This window comes from Ambystoma mexicanum, chromosome 4q (assembly GCF_040938575.1).
Source record: "Ambystoma mexicanum isolate Mex_15411 chromosome 4q, UKY_AmexF1_1, whole genome shotgun sequence".
Lineage (NCBI taxonomy): Eukaryota > Metazoa > Chordata > Amphibia > Caudata > Ambystomatidae > Ambystoma > Ambystoma mexicanum.
The window spans coordinates 265,360,240-265,379,438 of NC_090928.1; the positions used below are offsets into that span (position 1 = coordinate 265,360,240).

Consider the following 19,199-nt stretch of genomic DNA (forward strand, 5'->3'; position numbering starts at 1 on the left):
ACACAGAATACATATATGCAGAGGCTACCCTAAAATCAGTCTCTTTCTTCACATTAATTATATTATTAGTATGCAGATCCGTGCTATAAAGGGGTAAATTTAATAATGTACCATAAATACAAGCAAACATGTCTTGCGGAAAATAAACCCCGCTTTGGTTCATTTTAACTATGTTAAAATAATATAGCAACATATTTCCCACAGCTCTAGGAAACAGGTGTACTACATCTTTACAGCACAGAGAAAGTAATAATTCAAGGGAAAAGAAAAAAGTTCTGAATCTTAGTATGTATGTGTCTTAGGGGCAGATTTCTGCCTCACCGCCACCCAGCACATTGTATACATATAGGGATCAATGTGTGTACTACATACGCACTACATCCAACTCTCTCTTCCACAATACCTATCCTAACCGAGTCCTTCGTTCAGCCACCTCCAACTCTCTGAGGGTCAGACGCTTCTCCAGGCAGTGAGTGGGGGGTAGATCTCTCTCCTCTACAGGTACCTCCCTCTGGAATGGCCTCCATGCCCCTCTCAGGCTTCAGCTGGACCACCTGAAGGTCCGGGAGCAGCTCAAGACCTTCCTTTTCTCCTCTGCTTTCTCTCTCTCCCTCCCCTGCTGACCTACCTGTCTGCTGAGCTGACTGGTTGCTGGCTACCCTCAGTCTCACTGGGTACCAGGCTCCTCCATGACCAGTCTCCCCCACACTCTACTGTGCACTTAGGGCTGCAACTGTAACCTGTACAGTCCGCTGTCTACTTGAATTTACAGAGCTGTGCCACCCTGGATGCACTTACTCAGAGCAATGATGCCCTGATTGTCACTTGTCCCTCCCCCTCCCTGGATCCCACCCCTTGCCTTCCCCCTGCACTTTGCATTGTCGCACTTCCACGATCTGAATGTCTTGTCCTCCCCCTGTTTCCCCCTCCCTTGTCTTACCACGCCTAGAAACACTTGTGTACAGGCGCGTTATAAATGACATATCATATTATATTATATCATAGAAAAGGTCTGCAACTAGGTGTCCAATGGGATGTGTGAGGCAGTCTTGATAGATGCAGCTCCGCTCTGAGGTTGAACCAGCGCACACAGGGTACAGTAACACGAGAGCTTACCCAGCTGTACAATCCTATTATGTGTGCACTCTCTTTACCCCACATATCCAATTAAACCAACCCCTGTAATTTCCCAAGGTAGGTTCCATGAATGGCCTGTGAACAGCAGCATCAGGAATGCAACTTGTAATTATTTTTAAATAAAGCTTGAAAAAGATATAGACACATAGGCACCAATGTTGAGTGAAAGGGCCAACAATACTTATGCAGCTCTCCAGATGTTCTTGACTACAACTCACATGATCCTTCACCATTGACTATGCTGGGTAGGGTTCCTGGGAGTTGCAGATCAAAAAAAATGTGGCGTGCCACATAATGAGTAACTAGCAGAGAGACGTGTATAAAAACCATTTTATTGTTTAATTTCACTGGTTCCTCTTCACTGATGTAATTTAACGTTACACCGCCTATAAGTATGACACAAGGATTTCCTGTGCATGAGTGCCCCTGTGCTTTACAACAGATGGAGGGCATGCCCACCACCATTACACTGGACTCGCCCAGATGGCCCACTTTCCAGTTACCTACCACATCACTTTTGATGGTGTAGATCCGATCTGCCAAGCTTTCGATGGCAATCCACTTCACCGGCATCTTGGCGATGCGCCCCTGCCGGTAATAGTCCCCACTGTAAATCTTCTTGGACAACCCGAAGTCTGCTACACAGACCTTCATGTCATCCCGTAACCTGCAATTTTGAAATAAATAGGACGGATTTTAGGGGAAATTATACAGGTTCGTTGCAAGAGCAGGAGTAGTCACCAGGTGCAATGCCAGACTGCCACGGAAGGAAGCAAGGATTGTCAAAGTTTAGAGTTTTGGGTTTTGCATAGGCATGTGATAGGCATTTTTCAGAACTTTCATCATGGTACTACCTGGCCATGAGATGGCAGCAGTTGGAATACGGTGCGAGTACATGGGCATAACATCGCACGGCCTGGCCAATGCCTATCTAATGCTTATACACCAGACACAACTGTTGGATTTGCCCAGGCTTCTTTTTAACATAATTGTTAAAAGAACTTCAGTACAAGAACATGTTCTGTAAAGATGTGAGGATACACAATTTGCTTATAAATTAAGATGACACGGGCACACTTATTTAAGATAATTGTATAACACAAGGAGCACAGTTACAACTGCAATAAAGCCATTAACTCAGAATACTGCTTACAATTAACACCTGCAGGCCATATACAGCACACAGTTTGATGTTACTGCTTGATAAAGCTGTCTCAGAGATATCTCAGGATGCTGGGTTTTGGGTGGGGAGGGACGGGCAGCAGATGGACATGGCCATATGGATTAACATGTCATGTGCAGTCAATGGGTAGGTAAATAACCAATCAACAGCCACAAGCTGTGTGCATCGCCCGTCTAACTTTACTCCAAAGTAATAGTTGCAGCTTTAACACCACCAAATAGCCAAAACTAAAAAAGAACATTGGGTAAACAAACCCTGCTTTTACAGTTTGTTGATGTACGCTATGTAGTCCAAGGACCTTAGAGCACAGTTGAAGCAACCCATCATAGAAATCCTGTCATTGATAGTAAACATTTAATTTAATGAATATTTTATTACACACTTAATATTGGAGACCATTGTGTAAGCGTGGCACTTGGATTTAAACCCCTGCCCTGTTTCCAAGACAAACACGTTGCCCCTGGCTATCCTCCCGGGCCAAAATCCATCTAGTTATCATTCGCTTAGCACCTTTGTACATGAGGAAAGAGAGAGGTTGTTCCAAAACAAGGATGAACTTGTGTTAGTGCCCAATGGCAGAGTACTATTCTGTACTGTACTAATCGCCTTGGAAGCAAGACGACACAGAGCACCACAGGTTCGATCCCTGGGTCCGCGCTTAGAAACCTCTGGGTAGTTTTTAAATAACCTATCATATCAGGTGAGGCCTTGAGGTGGGTCAAACACAACACATAACCCTACCGCTGGAAGCCTTAAAGAGAAATGCAGGAAGGATCAAGGTATCGGCACTGGAGAACCTCAACCCTGCAAGATGAGCCGCAACAGTGGTGCCTGCGAGCTCGAACCGCAAATTAAGCGACCTTCGGCCCAGGCTTCCTATTTCCTTTGACCAGAGGGAGAGGAAAAGCGTTGATGGAGCCAAGTGCAACACGTGGCCCCATTTAACACCAAGCTAGATGTCTCGACACCCGTGTTCCCAGTTACAGAGTGATTGGTCTAAGGGCATAAGCACTGTGTGGGCTTGGTAGGTCATAGGGTCTGCCTGTCTGCCCTAGTTCTTAAATCTAATCTAGAACGAACGTACCCTCCTGCCCTATCTCAATTTCCTCCGGTTCTAGTGCATCCCTCACACTCCTACTGCTGGTACCTATTGTTTCCTTACCTATCTACCACTCTTGGGGACTCTATCTCTCTCGCTCTCTCTCTCTTGCCTCCTCTCTTCATCTCTGCTTCTCCATTCTCCGCCTCCTCTTATTGTGTTGCTGCCCTTTGCCCCCAGGATTATTTACCTTCTCTAATCTTATCTAACATCCTCACCTCTCCTCCAGTAATAATTCGTTCCTCCAACCCTCAGCCACTCAACTAACGCGGAGGCTCCAGAATGCACTTGTATCTGTAAGAAACTCCCCTTCATCACTGATCACTTTGAGTCGGATAAACCCCGTTGTGGCAGATATGGGCATTACTGGCCTTTGAATCACTCCGCTTAACTCCACTATAGTCTTATAAAATGACTTTGCTACCTTTCCACACTCCTCCCACTCTTCTGAAAGAGATGGTGTCGCTTGCCATATCATCATCACGGCCCATCAACCTACCCCTCTTCACCCTTCTACTTTCTATCCCTCTCCTTTGAATTCACTGCAAGTCAACACCTTGCGCAAAGATCACTGATCATCCTCCAAATGTACCTGTTCCCAGGCTCTCTCAACACCTTGTTCCCTGATCGGGACCTCCTCCTGGGCTCTGCTCACATCAAAGCCCCAGTAACACTCATGGGAGACATGAACTTCAGGAACATCTCCCCACCCACCAACTTGAACAGCTGCAGTTATTTTTACTCCATCTCTACCCCAATGTACCTGTATGATATCCACTGGGGTATTGATGTATTTTTCTAAGTTATACCACTGGGCACTTTGTTGTGTGGCCTTTGTTTGTTTTAGCTTTCAATGGTGCACAGCCAAAATGGCTGTTTTGCTCATGTGGGCTCACCCTGAGCCCACAAAGGCATCCTCAGTTTGGGTTTAGGCCAGTGTAAACTTGCTTAGGGTCGCTTAGAGACCCCAATCAACATCCTGCGTGAAAGTGTCTGTGTGTTTGGTAGTTGTTCTGTCCACCCCTGATTCGCTGGCCTCCAAACGTTTGACTGCTGTAGAGTCGTAGGCTGGCTTAGCCAGCTCCTGTGTGAATGTGTGTATCAAAGGGAGACATAGGCCATTTCCCAGATCCGTTTTTACTTTCCTGAAAGATCTGCTGCTATGATGACTCTTAAGATTGATGTGCCCTACTTTTCCAAGTTGTGCAAGCCTCTTTGTTATGTTATTGTGCATTTGTATAGTGCCTTTTTTTTTACCATTGGTATGATTTCAAAGCGCTGTGGGATGAACGTCACGGGGGCCATAGTCCAGGTCAGTGCAGGGAGTATGGTAGTGGAAAGTGCTTGTGTGCACTCAGCATGGGTGCAACCATGGTGGTTTAAGTGGTGTGTAGCTGCATTCTATAGCTAGGCGAGTTGAAGTGGTGCAGTGGTTGTGGCATATCAGTAGAATGTGTGCAGCAAGTTCAATTGACTTCGTTAGCTGCATTCTGGTGGAGGCTGAGCTTGGGAATGAGATTATGTGTGCAGCTAGGCTGATTTCCCCTGGGGCATAACTGCGTTCTAAAGACTGTTGAGGTGTCCATGGAGGTGTGTAAGTATGTGTGCAGCTAGGACTAATTAATCGAGGGGTATAGCTGCATTCTATTGTTTGTTGGTGCAGAGGAGAGAATTAGCATACTGGTATGGGTGAGTATCTGTGTAAAGTGGAGGGAGTCCTCAATTTCTGATTACCTTTCAGAGCCTGTGGTGACCGGATCTCCTTATTTTAAAGGTTCAGAGCTTTAGTTCTCAGAGAGACATTCTCGGTCTAGTGTGCAGTTTGTTCTGTTTACCAAGCTTGAGCGTGTCTTTCCCCGATTGATGGTGTCATCGGTATTGAGTTGCTCGATTCCAACCTTTACTGAGCTAAGCGATTGCAAGTCTGAGGTCATCCCAAGTGTCTTGTAGAGTCTGCAGTTGCTTAATGGACAACACATTTTCAGTGTGCAGATATATCCAGTTCTGTTCTATCGGATTTACGAGTACATCCTAGATGTGATGACCGATACTCAATGAACCTGAAGGTGCTGTGTCTGACTGATATTTTTGCATGCAGCGGTGTGTTCTTGGTCTAGCGTGTGTTTACAGCATTGATTAACAGGATTAACAGGTGACAGCACCTCGTTGTCATTTGAGGGATCCTGCCTTGCCAGATTCCTCAGATGATTTTACAGCGTAGTCCCTTGAAGGGATATCGTCACTCCATTTCTAATGTTTAGGTCATACGTGCTAATGGGATCCAATGGGATCCCATTTTTCAGAAGGGGTGGGTATTCCCGTCCAAATTTATGGTATGAATTGGGAAATTAACATAGCATCATGGTCCATTGCGAGAGCTGAGTGTGCTAGAAGTCTTATCTGATAGGAGAGTGTAGTGTATGTCCGCAAGAGACAAAGAGCAAGCCCAATCGAAGCTCCAGAACATAGGTGATACTCTGTCCTGGTTAAGGGGTTCAGGGCATCCATTCCCAGATAGATCAGGGTAAGCATCACCTGATCAGAGAGCACATTGCATACCTGGTGGACGACAAGATCAGGCCCAATCATATCATTTGAACTTAAGTGCTACTAGGCCCTGGGTTTGTAGTTCTCGCATTAATTTATGGATAAGTAAAGATGAGCAAAGATAGACATCTTCTAGACTGAGAAGTCAGTGCACACCTGCAGGAAGACAATGATCAAGTCCTGTCATGGCGTAAGAACATAAGTGCTTCTAGGACTCGGTGTGTAGTCCTAGGCATTCGTTTCCAGTTAAAATGGAGATAAACAATTCCTGGTCTGAGGACGTAGTGCTTGTCTGGTGGGAGACGATGAACAGGCCCAGTCATAGCATAAGAACATAAGTGCTACTATGCCTCGGGTTTGGAGTGCTGTCTGCTGCCTGCTGGAGAAGTCTTGCTGAGACCTCTAGCTATGACTGCTGGAACCTCCTTGCCTGCTGTCCTTGCGCTATCCTGATGCCTTTATGTCCTTGCTGAACTGTTGAGGGGGGGCCTGCAACCTACCAGTGTGACTGTGATCTTTGAGCCATTTGCAATCCAGTCAACTCTGTGGGTTGGAGTCCCAGGGTCTTTGGTCCTGTACACCAGGGCCCAAAGCTCTGAGTGCATGGTGCATTCTGTGCCCCCTGGACTGCGCTTGTATTGTGCACGTGAGAGTGACACTGAATCCATCCCTCGCCAGCATTGTGGGCCTCAAATGGAATTCTTTTGTGGCAGTCCCCAAAACACCCCACTTGAGTGGTTACCACCTCTCCCACATCTATAGGTCATAAGTAATACTTACCGTGTTTTAACCATTAACTGCAGAAGAAAAATCTGATTTCTCACGTTGTTTCATGTGGGAGGCTCCAACAATACGGTCAGCTATTGGCCTGTATCTGTCCCCCCCGCTATCTACAATCTTTGAATGACTCATCTTTAATAGGATCTGTTCCTACCTGGGCACTAATAACTTCCAGATCCCTCTCCATTCTGGATTTACCGAATTGGGGTTGGAAGCCCGTGGCTGAAATGATCGAGGGAGAAAAGACCGAAATGTACTTTTCCGAAAACCTTTGCTCTTTTCTCCCCTGAACATTGCAGTCACAGGCTTCCAACCCCACCCACCCCACCCCTACTTACCTTGCGGCGGCACACTTCGCTGTGTGCAGCCGACTCGCTGTGTCCCTGCGACGCTTGTTCCCTTTCACTTCCGTGATCGGGAACTGATGCCACAGGGTCCTTTCCTTGTTCTTTCTTTTTTTAAAAACTTTGTTCGGGATTGGCTGCGGGGGACACCCCTGCAACCCTCGTTCACTGTAAAGCAGTCCTTCCTAGGCTCCCTCCACTACTTCCATAGGCACCTGCCCCAATGGAGATGTTAGGAACTAACATCTTATCATTAATCCCTGGATTTCAGCTAAATACATTTTCTGATCCCAGGTTGATTTAAAAAACGCACAGTCATTCAATAAGTTAAATTACTTTGCAACACCACAATGTTTCCTGTGCCTGTATGGTATATATTTATGGGATTCCTCTAGCGCAGACTTAACTGGGAAGAAACCGTAATCCATCTGAGGCAGGCAGCTATCAGTCGGGGCAGGAGGAAGTCAGGGGAAGTGAGGTGTTTGGATTTTGAAGTCTGAAAAGTTCTTCCTGTTTTTCTTATCTGAATGCATTAAGTGTTTGTTCGCTCCAGTTCTTTTTGACCAGAGTAGTGTTCACGTTGTATTTAGTCACCAGGACATTGCATATTAAGGCTTCAGAGGACATAACCACATGCATAAACCTTCATAGATCCTACAAGCCAATTAGGGAAACAGTGTTTCGTCCAGTGGGAGTGTGGGCGCCTCAGATGGTCATTGATCAGTACTGATAATATGGTTAGCTTGCATGTCTTCTGTGAAACATACCTGTTTCAAAATGATATTTGTTGAGTGCACACCTCCTTCCTTTTCAAACTTCCTTTCTCTCTCCTCTGCACTTGCTTCTCCCCTGCAGCTCTCTCTGTTGTGAGGGAGGCATGGTATCACAAGTAGATATTGACACAAGAGCTGCAAGTTTCAAAACCTTCGATGGTTTAAAAGGGGTTGGAAATCTCCTATCTTGCCCCATAACTAAGATGGAAGTATAGTCGACCATCAAACAAAAAGAAATTGCAGTCCTAGCCAGTCCTTGGTCAAAATAAAATGGCCTATACTTAGACACCTAATGCCTGCCCTCTTTCTAATACAATAAATGTGTAAAGGGAATGTGTAATGCAAAAAAGGGAAATCAGTGTTCAAAATAAATGTCAGTATGGCTGAGTAAACTCCCTTTCCCACGTTTTGTAGCACGGGCTAAGGTGGCACACTTGGACCTTGCAACACACTCTGTCTTGGGACACAAGGATGCAGTTAATTTTGTGGACCTGGGCCCACTTGGCCTTCCACAAAAAGTCACTAGTTTATCTGCTGGACCTCTAGGTTTTCTCTCACTCCAGCCCAGGTCACCTTTTAACTTGTAATACAGTTCAACAAAAGTTTGTTTCCTTCTGGTTACCACAATTCAGTGCAGGTTTCCCTCCGCCGAGTTCAAACCTTTCAATCACAATTTGTGGGGGTTCCCTTCCCCCAGCTTCAATCACACCTTTATAGGCTTACCTCTGTCAGACTTAAGCCTCTTTTCACTTTCCTTCCGCTGTTGAAGACTTTCAAAACTGCAAGGCTTCGGCTCTTACCTCTGTATGACCACTTCGACCTACTTTCATCAAGCATCACTTTTTCTCTCCTACACCAAGGCCTCTTGGTAAATGTAGTTTTGAACACAGTACTTATTTCAAGGTTCAAAGATATCTCTCACATCCAGGTTTCCCTCTCCCGGGATCAAACCTAACAGTTCAAAGGCATCTCTCACATCCAGGTTTTCCTCGGCCAGGATCAAATGTAACAGTTTAGTTCTTGCATCTCAGTTTCTTTCTCTTTCCGCCGCTTCTACGGCATAAGAAATTTCACAGAGACTTTCAATTGGGCAATCTTCTTTTGCCAGACCACTCTGTTACTTTGTATCTTTAATTTGCAGTTCTTTACAATGCTTTGTTTTCTCTCGTGTCTTATCGGCACACGCTCAACCATCATGCGTCGGATACTGTTGCCGTCAAGTTTCATTTAACACAGACCGGACCTTCACTGCTTTCCTCAACTCACCGACTGTCTTAATTTACTTTGTGTCTTTCGCAGCTTTGATCCTGAAGTCAAGGATCATATCACAACCTCTTTTGCAGGGCTTCCTTGCGCAACCTTCAAGGCCCTTCGGAGGTAACAATCTCTCGCCGGAGTGTCCAAGGTTTCTCCATACGCTGGTTCCCTCCCTCGGCCTGTCGCTCTGCTCCGCCTGTTTCACTGTTGCCCTGGAAGAACTGCTCCTTCTCGCGCATCGCCTTGCTCTGAGTGTGTCTGAGAGCAAATAGGTACCAGGTGTATGTAATTAAGATCAAGTGCCTGACCCTGCCTGATCTTATTAATGGGACATGTCCAATGTATTGCATGGGGCAGACCTCCTCTTCCTCTGCTCAGTGTTTGTGTAGGAAAGGGGGGGAGCTAGGAATTTAGAATATCCTATAAAATAGGATGGGACAGGGGTATTTGGAAAGGGGGGATACCATGTCCCGCCATAGGGCGTCCCTTCCCTACTCCCAGAGGACCCCTCACCCAGGTGATCCTCTTGCACTTGTCCACCCCCAGGGTTTGGGTCCAAAGGTGATGGTTGTGCCCTGGCCACCTGAGTAAGGGATCCCCGCAGTCTAGGCAGTGAAACACCCTCTGGTTTTTCACATTGTGCACAACCCTCTTTTTCTTTCACCTACCTTCATGTGCACCTGTCCCTTGTCTCTTTCTTTGCCATCCACCTCCCCTCCCTTACATCACTCTTTATCTGTCCACCTGGGTCCCTAAACACACACACACGCTCACATTCACACACACACACACACCTTCCCATGTCTACACCTCCCACCTAACATCCTGCTCTCACAGCACCACACTGCCTCCCCAGCACCACTAACCTTCCTTGCCCCTCTCCTGACCCTCCCCTCTATGTTTAGTTTTCCTTGCACCCCACTCTTACCTGTGCCACCACCTACCCATGCATCTTCTCGGTTGCTACCCATCTACCCCTGCGATACTATGTTCTCTTTCTGGACCACACTGCCACCTGCACCACTGTCCCCCCATGCACCTGTCTCACTTCCTCTTTTCTCTGCACACCACTCGCCCTTGCACTACGCCTTATTTTATAGGTGCCAAAAATACAGCTATTGCAATTTCGGGAATGCGTGAGGACCACAGAACCAGTGTCTTTGTGGTGGGTTCAAGCTTTAGATGTAGCAAAGCACTCTCTAAGAGTCTATTGTCAATGCTAGTAATGAGTACCAACAGATCTGCAGGTTGGTAACTGTTTTGCATTCAAACATTGCATACATAACTTCCATCTTGTGGTTAGGTTCATCAATTACACCTTAGCTTTAAAATAAAAGTGAAAATTGAGGGTGTGCACTACCAGCCTGTCTCAGGTTACTCCTTATGACTTGAAGCCAACATTGTTCCAAACATCAATACCATCTTTACTGTAGTGTTTCAGTGTTTGTTGCATAGCTTTTTAATGTGTCCATATGCATGATGAAGATTTTCTATGTAAATCTTTAACTGATTAATTTGTATTTTATTTTTGGCATTTCTTAAGCATCAACCTATTGGAAACCAATGAAAAGCTGGACAGAAGTAGGAGTTACAGGCATACATTAGATGGTTATATGGGGAATGGTATTTACAACATAAAAGTCCTTACAAAATCCTTTCAACGCAACATAACTATCTACTAGCTTACATTAAACTGTCCTTACGACAACTTTTCTATGCTTTCCAGAGCTTTCCTATTTTTTCTGTACTTCTCTAATGAGCCATCTGTGCCGAGTGTGCATGTATGGAACAAGTTACTTACCTGTAACTGTTGTTCTCCAGCATGGGTCTGGCATGGATTCACATGCTCATGAATATTCCCCGTCGTCAGGCTGGGAATCCTCGGTAAAGAAAAAACCAGTATCAGTTTCGTTTCTGATCTGCCTTTCGTAGTAGTAACCAATCACTGATCTCTGCGTCATACTGACCACAGCCTATGACTGCCCTCTACCTAAGCCCCGCCTCTGGCAGCCATCTTCAGATTTGGTAGCACGTGAAGTGGCAGTATGACCAAGTGAAGAGCCGCAGAGGGATAGGCGGGAGGGTTCGCATGTGAATCCATGCCAGACCCATGCTGGAGAACAACAGTTACAGGTAAGTAACTTGTTCCTTCTCCAGCATGGGGTCTGGCATGGATTCACATGCTCATGAATAAAGAATACATAGCAGTACACACATGCACAACCACGGGAGGTGGCAAAGGCTCAACATTAAGCATTACATCAAATTCAACATTAAGCAAATCTTACCTCCTCACCAGGCTCACCTTAGGCGAACAGGTTGCGCAGCACTGCTTGGCCGACCCTGGACTCCTCCCTGGAATCCCGATCGACGCAGTAGAATTTCGTGAAGGTGTGCGTCAACCTCCACGTAGCAGCCCTGCAGATGTCCAGCAAGGGCACACCAGATAGGAACGCCGTGGTAGCTGCGATCGCTCTGGTGGAATGGGCTCTCGGACGGCCAGGCAGCGGTCGGTTTGCCAACCGATGACAGTACATGATACAGCCGGAGAGCCATCTGGAAATGGAAGCCTTCGAGAGAGCTTTCCCCTGATTGACAGGTCCAAAATTCACAACGAGTTGTGACGTCTTCCGAAAACACTTCGTGCGGTCCACGTAGAACTTCAGCGCTCTAGCCACATCCAGCGAGTGCAAAGTCCTTTCAGCCGGCGACTAAGGCAACGGGAAGAAAACAGGCAACACCAAGGGTTTGTTGAGGTGGAAGTCCGACGGCACCTTGGGCATGAAGGAGGGGTGCGTCCTGAGCACTACCCTCGTGTCGTGAAAAGTCAAGTACGGGGCCTTGCAGGAAAGGGCCTGGATCTCTCCCACCCGTCGTGCGGAGGTGATGGCCACAAGAAACGCTGTTTTCCACGACAAGAACTTCAACGGAGCCGAGTGCAGAGGCTCGAATGGAGGTCCCATGAGCTTGGTCAGCACCACGTTGAGCTCCCACGCCGGGGCCGGAGCCTTCACCGGCGGGAACGATCTGAACAGTCCCTTCATGAACTCTTTCACCAGACGATGAGACCACAAAAAGGTCCACCCCAATGGTTCTGGTGTATCGGGAGATTGCAGCAAGATGAATCTTGATGGACGCGTGCGCCAGTCCAGCTTTGGCCAGCGTCAGTAGGTACAGCAGTACTTGGGGGGCCGTAATCCGTAGAGGGTTAATCTTCTGTGCGTGGCACCAGACAGAGAACCTCTTCCATTTGTGTCCGTAGCATTTAAGAGTTGAGGACGCCCTGGCCTTTGCAAGAACCTCTCTGCAGTCGGCCGGTATGTCGTATCCTCCAAACTCTAACGCTGCAGGAGCCAGGCCTGCAAGTTCAGCGACTTCGGGTCGTGATGGAGGATGGCGCCTCCTTCCCTGGAGAGAAGATCCGCGTCCACTGGCAGCTTGATTGACGGGGACGCTGACAAGTCCAGAAGGTCCGGGAACCATATCTGCCTCGGCCACGCAGGTGCGACGAGGATCATCCTGCACCGTGACCTCTTGAGCTGGTTGATGAGCCGGATCAGCAATGGCAATGGAGGGAACGCGTAAAGAAACAGGCCCTCCCAGGGGAACGAGAAAGCATCGCCCATGCTCCTCGGCTGGGGAAACCTGCTGGCGAACCTCCGGCACTTGGAGTTCGTCGCCGTCGCGAACAGATCGATCTGGGGTGTGCCCCACCGTCGGAAGAGGTGGTCCACTAGATCCTGTCGTAGTTCCCACTCGTGGCACGAGCGCAGCTCCCTGCTGAGTGAGTCGGCGATGGTGTTTTTTATCCCTGCCAGATGAAACGGCACCAGAAACATTCCTTGGGCGACGGCCCAATGCCACAGATCCTGCGCCTCCCTGGACAGGGCTGGGGACCTGCTTCCGCCCTGTTTCCTGATGTAGAACATGGTGGTGGTGTTGTCGGTGAAGATCCTCACCACCTTGCCCTTGAGGGACGGAAGGAAGGACCTAAGGGCCCAAAACACTGCACGGAGCTCCAGGATGTTGATATGGAGGGACTTCTCCGTCGGGAGCCAAAGGCCTCTCGCGTGCAGATTTTCGGTGTGCGCTCCCCATCCTTCCAGGGAGGCATCCGTGGTCACTGTCTCCTGGTGGCCGGGGGTCTGGAAGTCCATGCCCGCCGTCAGATGCGCGTGGGTGTCCCACCACCGGATCGCTCGTCGGAAACTCTCGTCGAGTGTGATCCTCTCCTCGAAGCTGCCCGTCGTCTGGATCCAGCGCGCGTCCAGGAACTCCTGCAACGGGCGCATCCGGAGCCTGCACAGGGGGATGAGGTAAATGCAAGAAGACATCATTCCGAGGAGGGACTTGATGGACTTCACTCTGGCCGTGTCCGCAACCAGCATCCGCTGCACCTTGCCCAGAATGGCCCTCGTCCTTTCCTCCGACGGGGAGGCCAGAAGCGACACTGTGTCGAGCTTTGCTCCCAGAAACAGTGCGTCTTGCGCGGGCACCAGGTGGGACTTGGCGTAGTTTACGGAGAATCCCAGGTCCGTGAGAAGTTGGACGGTCCTTGCCCTGTGCTCCACGGCGAGCTCCCTCGTCTTGGCTCGGATGAGCCAGTCGTCCAGGTAGGGGTAGACGTGGATCCCCTCTCGGCGCAGCTGCGCCGCCACCGGTGCGAGGCACTTGGTGAACACCCTGGGTGCCGACCTTAGTCCGAAGGGAAGGGCTCTGAACTGATAGTGACGCCCTTGGACCACGAACCTGAGAAACTTTTGGTGTCCCTTTAGGATGGGAATATGGAAGTAGGCATCCTCCAAATCCAACGACGAGAGGAAATCGCCCTCCTCCAGCTGACCCAGGACGTGTTGGAGGGTGACCATCCGGAACTTCTGTGCCTTGATGAATTTGTTCAGTCGTCGTAGGTCCAGGATGGGACGCCATCCTCCCGCCTTCTTCTTCACGAGAAAGTATCTTGAGTAAACTCCGGAGCCCCGAAGCCTCTTTGGGACGAGCTCGATGGCGCCCTTCCTGAGCATCGCCTTTACCTCCAAGAGAAGTTGAGGGACGTGAAGTTCTTTACTGGCCACAGGGGGGACGCGCGGGCACCTTCTTGGAAACTCGAGCGCGTGACCCTGGGCTAGGGCGTCCAGCACCCAACGGTCGGTGGAGTTGGACTCCCACACGCTGACGAAGCTCGCCAGCCGGCCTCCCACCGGGGTGCTTCGGTGGGGGCCCGACCCCACGGCCGGTTCAGTCCTGCTTCAACGAGGCTTTGCCGCCTTGACCTCCTTGGCGACGACGGCGGGGTCCGCCTGACTTGCCTCGTCCCCTGTAAGCTTCCTGCGACGACGAACGGGCCGCTTGACGGTAGGTGGAAAATCCGCCGCGGAACCTTTGGAGGCACCCTTGCCTCCGTCGCTCCGAAAGGGCGGCCGCCGTTGCTGGAGAACCCCAAGAGCCCGGGCCGTCTCCGTGTCTGCTTTGATGGCTTGAAGGGAATCGTCCACTGTTTTCCCAAACAGGTTGTTTCCATCGAACGGCATGTCCAAGACTCTGGTCTGCACGTCTTGACGGAAGTCAGTAGCCTTGAGCCATCCACGTCGCCTAAGGCACACGCCGTTGCCCAACTGGCGAAATCCAGTGTCGGCGATGTCCGTCGCAATCGTAATGGCGTGGTCCGACGCCACCTCACCTTCCTGCAAGATCTCTAGGGCATCCGCCCTCTTGTCGTCCAGAAGGAAGTCCAGCAGGGGGGCCAGTTTGTACCACAGCTCCCTGTCGTAGCGGGCTACGATAGCCAAGGCGTTGGCCGCCTTAATCGTCGTCGCTGCAGACGAGATGACCCTGCGTCCCATCGTATCCAATTTCTTTCCCTCGCCGTCCGGCGGGGAAGTCGACGTGGAGGCCGCACCCCCCCCCCGCTTTCTTCCTGGCCGCCGCGGAGACGACGGAGTCCGGGGTCGGCTGTGCCCGGAGGCACAAGGGGGCCGCGTCCGGGACCCGGTACTTCTTCTCGTACCGATCCCTTCTAGCCAGCGTCGTGGATGGGTTCTTGAGGAGGGCGAGGCCCTCATCCCAAATATCGTCCAGTAGAGGCACGGAGAGGACCGTCTTCCTCTTGGCCTTGCGCCGTTGATAAAGGAAACCTTCCTTCTTCTTCTCCTCCGGGCAGAGCTGGAAGAGCTCGGATGCCCTGGCGATCATGGAGTGAAACGATCCAATCTCGTCGGGCGGGGAAGCCCGGGTGGGAGGTGACGACGGCAGATCCTCGTCGTAAACCTTGTCGTCCGTACCCGTCGCGGCCGTGTCAGTCCCCGTATCATCCCCACGAGTCGTGGACGGGGAGGAGGGCTGAACAGGGCGCGATGGCTGAAAAGGAGGTGGAGGGTGAATCCTTCTTCTCTTAGGGGGAGGGCTCCCAGAAGGGCCTGGCTCCGGGTCCCCCGTCGGGAGCGGTTCCTCCGCTGGTGGTAACGGCAGTCTCGTCCTTATCTCCGAGCATAAGGACTGTATAGCCAACAAAATGGCCGCCGAGTTGTCTTGCGGCGCTGGTTGAGGGGAGTCCGACGGGCGGTCAGGGGCCCCGTCGGCACCCTCGACGATATCGTCGTCTCCTACGTCGGGATCCCTCCCGTCGGGCTTGTCTTCTTCCACGCCAACGCCGTGGCTTAAGACCTCGATCAGCTCTTCCTCAGAGGTTGAGGCCGAATCCACGACGACCTCCTGCCCCCCCTTTTTCTTCTCCGTCGGAGGTTTCACGGGGGTCCTGTCGATGGGCATAAAAGAGGACTCCCTCCGTGGTGGCAGGGAGACTCTGAGCCCCGAGGTCGCCGCCACTGGTGTAGCCTCCACAGGCTGAGCCAGGGCCGCCGCGACTGTCTCGATAGAGGCCTTGGCCGGATGGATTAAGGCTTTCACCACCTTAGGTGCGCTCACCGCCTTCTCCTTGGGGGGGGCACTGCCTCGCTCTCCCTCCGATGGGGCCTTCGAGCTCGACCGGGGCCTCTCCAGGAGCTTCGCCGGGTGCTCGGCCTTCCTCTTACCCGAACCAGAGCGTTGGCTCGTGGTTGATGGTGCCGGGGAGGATGCGCCCTGCCTGGCGCCCGTAGAGCCCGACCGTTCGGCGCTCCCGGTGCCAGCGGACTCGCGGTGCTTGGCCTTGTGTTGGACCCCCGTCGCCGGATTTCTTCCTCTTCTTCTCGCCTGACGGGCTCTTCCCTTCCAGCCAGTTGGCGAGACGTTGATGGCGGTCCTTCATGGTCCGCTCCGACATATTGCCGCAAAACGCACAGTCCTTCTCCACGTGCGTCTTGTCCTCATGTAGGCAGTAAAGACAAAAGGAGTGTTCGTCCTCCTTAAAGACATTCTGAAGCTGGCATCCAGGGCAGACCCTGAACAGCTTTCCCGGCGTCGAGCTTCCCTTCTCCTGGGCCATGTCCGAGATGGGCCTGAGAAACTTCTGAAGTCCTCCAAAAGCGTAGCTCGACGAAATCTTCACCCTTGAGGGGCGTAGACGAATCCGACACGGGTCCCCGTTGATCGGATGAAGAATCGGTGGAGCTTGAGGCTCTTTTTGACCGAAAAAAATCGAAGTTTTTGAGAAAAAACATGAAAAAATAGCACTAACGCTCGAGAGCAATAGCACGAGGATCCCAACACTTGAACGTGCGGTAAAAATCTGAAGATGGCTGCCAGAGGCGGGGCTTAGGTAGAGGGCAGTCATTGGCTGTGGTCAGTATGACGCAGAGATCAGTGATTGGTTACTGCTACGAAAGACAGATCAGAAACGAAACTGATACTGGTTTTTTCTTTACCGAGGATTCCCAGCCTGACGACGGGGAATATTCATGAGCATGTGAATCCATGCCAGACCCCATGCTGGAGAACTAACCTATCTCCCCTACCTCTACTAGAATCTCCATAAAATCGGACCTTTGTTTTTACCTATGCCTGTTGCGCAACGGGCCCATTACCTTCGTGGCCCGCGGCTGCCCACTGACACTGGCGGCTGCAGAATGGATGGATTGGCCGGCAGGCTGTAGGTTGTGGATCAATGCATGGTCCCCGAGCCAGAGGCAGGCATCACGGTAGGACACCGTAAATTGGCATCGCTATACGGACCACGGCGTACAAGCACGGAGGGCCAGACATTGCCTCCTTGCGTCTTTACTCAGCGCAAGGCATCCTGCGTTGCTAGGCAATGACGCCTGCTGCAATTATCACGTTGCAGGAGCAGCAGGCAATTTAAATTCAGCTTTCCCTGACATGGGTGCGTCTTAATACGTTCCGTATGTTTGCCCTGCTTTCTCCTTATTCTTGCACTGCTGCTGTTCCCTGCCTGCCCCTTACCTGTCTCTTTCCCTCTTTCTCTGTGCAGCCTGTTATTGCTCTTTCCAGCCGCTGATGTCTTGGCGACTGCCTGCCACTGTCTCCAGTCATTGTTCATCAGGCCTTTAGATGGTCTCCTCCTTCCATCCTTGACTGCCTTCTGGTGCAACATCTTCATCAATTTGCACAGCTGTCACCAGCTTTCCCAGGCAACGCCTTGCGCTGTCCCTTTGCCATGGTAATCCAGGAATAGATGCCTCGTGGTGTGAGGAGTTGGCCCCTGGGTTCTTGTTCTATCTCTTCCATCCCAGAGGGGGATTCGGGGGTCAGACCCTATCCTAAACTTGCCACTGGTTGGAACTCTGGAGGGCAAGGGAAGAACCGGAAGCGAAGCACCACGAACCCGGATTCACTGTGACCAGGCATTTGACAATGCCCACTTTTCCCTCCTCCTCCGCCTGCCCCTTTTCTTTTCCACCAGGGACCCTTACAGTCATAACGGCACACTATAAATGCCTATTACATTACATTGCATTCTATTACATGACTTAAAATGGTCCTCGCGTCCACCCAGGTAGTTGGTCCACAGAAAGGAAATGTAGGGTATCAGGCTTTGTCGGGGTGCCTCTCAGGACCATGTGGCCGAGCCAGGCACAGTGCCTGCGGTGCACTGATGCCTCTTCCGCTTGATGCAGCTTTCTGAACGGCTCAGTTATTCTAGGCCTTGCAGCATGGTGCAGTGTCTCCAAGTGCTCGGAAACAAATGTAAGGCAACGTGTTAGCATTATGCAGAACCCAAAACAAACAAAAAATACAGATTCTGGGAAGCACCATTTGTTTTAAAGGATCAGACATAATGCAGTTACCAGCCTGCTCTTACATGAGAATTGAAAACGGCCCCAGAAATGTTTTCCACTAGGCAGGACATACCATCTCTGGATGCAAGGGAAGAGCAATGTGTCTCAGGGCAGAATGTAGCAAAGTTATCAAGGGCGGAGTATTCATCCTTTTTTTATTCCTGGGCCTGTTCTCGGCTACTGCTCTCCATTTTCATAGCAGAAGCAGAGAAGCCGACTGCAAAACTGGAAGGGCTGCGTCTGGAGCAGGGCTTTTGGGTGTGTGGAGTGGATCATGGGTGCTTCGTGCTGTGTGGGGACAGGGTGTGCAGGTGGGCTTGCTACAAAATGTGCCTGGTTCTTGCGGGTTTCTAATCCTGTTATATTCCCCCGTCTCATTCTTTGCTTACCCCTTGCCCACTATAACTCATCCTCCTTGCACCCATTGTAAGATCATATGTGGGACGTGCTACCCTTGTGGTGCTGTAATGCTGGGTTACATTATAATTTGTCTGGTATGCTATGCTGTGCCATGATTTTCCTACGTGTGCTATCTTTGCTATGCTCTGTATGGCTTGGAAATGGGGGATTTCCTAGGTCTGGCATGCTACACTATGTTATGTTATGCCATGCTATATCATGTTAAGCTGCTGCAACATGTTGCACAATGTTGCATCTTTTCTGGCTATGCTAACATGAAATTGCGTTTGTAAATGGGCACTTTCCTTTAGCTTTAATGGGGTTTCTATTTCCCCCACACACCTCTGTAGGACATACGCCTCATTCCGCAAAGCATCCCCAAGCCTGTATCTTCCTTGCATTTTTCCTTTTTTAATTCTCCCTTCCCAATTTTGATCCTGAAACAAAATTGTATTGTGCTTTACTCCTTTTCGTTTAGAATTATTTGTTTATATATGTATTCCGTTC

At 50.2% G+C, this 19,199-nt stretch overlaps 1 protein-coding gene across 3 annotated transcripts in view; it reads right to left on the reverse strand.

Annotated features, from left to right (window-relative positions):
* MERTK (MER proto-oncogene, tyrosine kinase) overlaps positions 1-19,199 on the reverse strand; it is a 538,988-nt gene that overhangs the window by 75,429 nt on the left and 444,360 nt on the right. For all 3 annotated transcript variants that reach the window (XM_069607839.1, XM_069607838.1, XM_069607837.1), the window contains exon 17: positions 1,645-1,804. In XM_069607839.1, coding sequence (XP_069463940.1) covers positions 1,645-1,804 — 160 coding nt within the window. The remainder of the gene's footprint in view (positions 1-1,644; positions 1,805-19,199) is intronic.